At 41.6% G+C, this 4,029-nt stretch overlaps 1 protein-coding gene across 1 annotated transcript; it reads right to left on the bottom strand.

Annotated features, from left to right (window-relative positions):
* Positions 1-1,175: 1,175 nt before the first annotated feature.
* Positions 1,176-3,781, bottom strand: LOC104463537 (secreted frizzled-related protein 2; the record flags this gene model as incomplete). Its single annotated transcript, XM_010075909.1, has 2 exons — positions 1,176-2,233; positions 3,701-3,781. Coding segments are annotated over 2 exons (386 nt in total), but the record flags the coding sequence as incomplete, so codon positions are not given.
* Positions 3,782-4,029: the final 248 nt, after the last annotated feature.

Genomic DNA, 4,029 nt, shown 5'->3' with positions numbered 1-4,029 from the left:
AAAAGACTCAAATCTGTTTCCTGGGATGCCAGATCCATTCAGAAGAAAAGTTTTAATGATATTTCAGGAAGGTATTGGCCTTTAAATAAAGACACTGTTTCACAAAATAATTAAAAGCCAGTTTGGAATGGGGCTTTTGGTTGGTGGTTTAGGTTTTTTTTTTTTTTTTTAATTGTTATAATTTTGAGGACATCTGTGAGGACTGCTCTTGTCTTGCTTGGTCAGAGTCCTCCCATTGTCTGTAACAGGTGTAGTGAGTGCATGAAGGCTTTGGGAGAGGGCAAACAACTCATTTTTCTAAAACAAATGTAACATCCTGGATCTTTAGATTTTATCTTTTTATCCTGATGGTAAAAAAAATAATTCTAAATATATGAAATTAACATGATTTTTTACTTTAAAGAAAAATCTAGTGTTGGATTTGGATTCTGCCTGTGAATGATTACCATAGGATGTTGTCCTTGGGAACACTGGACTGCTCATCCTCTCAGTGAAGATAAGAGGGATTTTTTTATATGTGACAGCACTGGGAAGCAAGACTGTTTTTCAGGATAAGTAAAATAAAATCATAGCAGGTAGTGCTCTTAATCAGAAAACATTTGCAAGAAAAATGCTGAAAAACATTCCACTAGTTACACTATTAGGTAAGTTTTATTTTCTTTCTCAGTAAGAATAGGGAGTGTACATAGAAATAGAACATGCCTTGCTCTACCATTATTCTGAATCACTAGTTGCAAATGAGATTTTTCTGTCTACTCTTGCACTCCTTAATATGTCTTTTTTGAGTGTAAGAAATGGAAAAATTGATTTGTTTTTTTAAGCAAACGGTCTCATTGCAATTCTACATCAGCAAAAAGCAGTCTTCCGAGAAGATGAGATGAAAATGCAGGTGGTTGAACCAAGGAGCCACAGAAAACTTCATCTTGAAGAGCTCAATAGACCCATATTAAAACAAGTTGACTGAACCTCAGTCCCATGTCTCATGGGTTCATCTTTGGGGAAATGAGGTCCACTGTGTTTTTTCTGATTGCAGCACTAGATGCTTCCTTGGGCTTCTCTACTGGCCACCTAGGGTGGAAGGCCAAATTCTGCTTTGCTGTGACAAAGCCCAGTTGGACAGCTTTCTCCCAGTTCTCTCAAAACAGACTGAAGTGAATACAGACCGAGACGATGGGTAAACTATGATGTAAAGTTTATATACAAGAATATAACATTTATCTGGAGTATTTACAAGGTTAATTAAAGCAATATTTTACAACTCTTCAAGGTTAACCACTAGGTATATTACAGTTAGGCTACAGATGGTTTAATTTCAAAATAATAATAAAAAGTTGCATTCAGATCAACCAGCTCCAAAACTTGCTCATTTTTTTTTGAAAGAGAAGGGCTCAGACTTGTGGAAAGTAAAATGTGAGAATGGTTAATATACTCTTCCTGGTGCCTGTGTATCACATGCAAGAGTTGTAACATGACCTTTATAGTGTTAATATAGATGGCAAGCCATTTCACCTCGGTGAAAGAGTCATACCCAGTGTGACAGGCCAGTTGTACACGTGGCTGTCTTTCTCCGCATCTCCTACTTTTGCACAACAAACATGCATGTATACAGAGAAGCAACAATATAAATGAACCAGCATTACCAAAATGAAGAGGGAACAACCTCAGACCAAAGTCACATTTGCAACCATAAAAAAAAAAAAATAGCGTTAAGCGAGATACTTTAATACTTCCCAAAAATAGTCATGATTTTTTTTATTACATTTTAACCTATGTACAAAAATGGAGGGCTCCCTCCCCTCTTGGAGAGCGGTCACCATGTCTCATGCCCATGGCATCGCAAGGCTTAGAGGGGCTGAAGCAAGAAGGTGCGGGAAGCCCAGAGAGCTTGGGACAGAGGTGGCTGCTGGAGGTGGCCAGAGCCAAAGCCACTAACACTGCAGTTTGCGGATGCTGCGGGAGAACCTCTTGAAAGCCCGCTGCCCCTTCTGCCACCGCTTCAGCGAGGTGATCACCAGTTCCCCAGCTTGCTTTTGCCCCATCACCAAGTAGGGGACGTTGATGTCGTTCATTTCGTCACAGGTACACTGGAGGCCACCTTTGAGCCAGAGCACGATCTTCCTCAGGTCCCTTTCCGTCAGCCCATTCAGCTTGTAGATGGTTTTGCTCTTTGTTTCTGGGGTGATCTTGGTATCCCCATTGATGTAGGCAATCTCCTTCACTTTTATCTTCAAGGCTAATAGAGTGAGGGGAGGGGGAAGCAGTGAGAGGGAGAGAGATTGAGAGGTTTTTTCCCATTAGTGCACACAAAGAGGACCTGGGGAGGGAGGTGCTCTATTGCTAATTAAACTGTCAGGGCTGACAGAAGAGGCAGCAGGTGGCTCCATTTCTAAAGCCACAAAGGGCATGCAAGTCATTTCAGCTTGAATCAACCCTAGGGTTGAGGGTTTTTTGGGTTTCTTTTCTCCTCCTCCCCTTCCCCTTCTTTTTCTTTCCTTTCTAAATGAATATTTTCTCCAGCTTTTCTCATGTTTGCAAACAGAGAGAGGGTAGGTTTGCTATGTTAAACAGAATTCCACTTTTTTTTTTTTTTTTTTTTTTTGCTGGGAAAGGATGGTCTTCCTGAAACTAGAGTTTGAAGGGGAGGTGGGGAGGTGAGGACCTAGACCTAATCTGAAACCTGATCTCTCTGTGGCTGAAAACTTCTAAACTTAATTTATTAGGCTGGAGAGGATTTTAGGCAAACCTGTAAAGAAATGATATTTCACATGCATTGTTTTTTTGAAAGAATAGATCCCATGGAGGGCAAATTGGTCCAACAGCTGCATTCGATTTGGTAAAATAACTAGGAGGGGGATGCAGGGCTCTGTAAGAATCTGTGGGGCATGTTTAGCTTTAGGAGGATTTATCCGAGTGCAATTTGCCAGACCAAAGCTATTGGTTGTTTTAGCAATTATGTCCCACAGTCATGGTTTCAGGTTTTGGTTGTGTGGTTTTGGTTTGGTTTTTTTTTGTTTTGTTTTGTTTTGTTTAAGAAAGACTTCTGAGTTGTTGTAGATATTTATACTACAAATCTACAAATCTGTTTCCAGGTATAAACATTGACCTATTATAAAAGGATTCCCCTCCTCATTCCCTTTTTCTCTTGAAATGCTAATGTGTGGATAATGTGCCGTTCAGTTGTCTGTGTCCAAGGGGCTTGCTTGTCCTCTTCTAACCCCAGATCTTCCCATTAAATTTATATCCCCAATTGTCTGTGCATTACCTTCTCTGTCAAATGATATATAGAGCTTCATTCTTAATCTGCGGAGAGAGTCTTTCTTACGATACGTCAGATTGGTCATGCAGCTCATTCACATTCGCCTAAATTAAGCTTTGCTCTGCTTCTCCCCAGGCAATAGTCTGGATGAAAGATTCTTTTTAACTTTTTTTTTCTTCATTTTACTTTCTATTTGGCTTACCAGCAACATCCACATAAAAGAGCACTACTTCGAAACAGCAAACAGAAAAGGACTATAAAAACGGCTACTTTTTATTCAGAGGTAGAATTTTGTGTTTCATGACCCAACGGGGCAGACGGGTCCATCTGCAGATAAGACAAAGCCCTGCCTTTATTCAGACACATCTCCCACTGACTCCACAGGGAGTTTTACCCGATCCTCAACTCCCAAGTTTCAACTGAGTGGGCTCTGCCTCCACTTACCAAAGTCATTTTTGCAGAGGTTTTCCACAATGTCGTTATCGTCTTCATTTTTGTTTTTGCAGGCATCGCAGACCTTGGGTGCTGGAAAGGCAAGGGACAGTCCCCGTCAGGTTCGGGGAGAAAGGAACAGCAGGTGGCGTTGGGAATCCTCGGGGAAACGCCGGTTTTCCATCCCTCGATGGCCGGGGGGTGCCCCTGCGCCTTCTCCACCCCCAGCCCCGGCAATGCCCGAGCACTTCGCCGCCCCTTAACCTTGCTGCAGGCTGGAGGGGGGGCACGGTGTGCTTGTGTGGTGTGGGTTTGTTTTTTTTTTTGTTTGTTTGTTTTTT

The sequence above is a fragment of the Pterocles gutturalis genome, unplaced genomic scaffold, assembly GCF_000699245.1.
Source record: "Pterocles gutturalis isolate BGI_N339 unplaced genomic scaffold, ASM69924v1 scaffold4708, whole genome shotgun sequence".
Lineage (NCBI taxonomy): Eukaryota > Metazoa > Chordata > Aves > Pterocliformes > Pteroclidae > Pterocles > Pterocles gutturalis.
The sequence above is the reverse complement of the archived record's forward strand: the minus strand, read 5'-3'. Positions and strand labels throughout refer to the sequence as shown.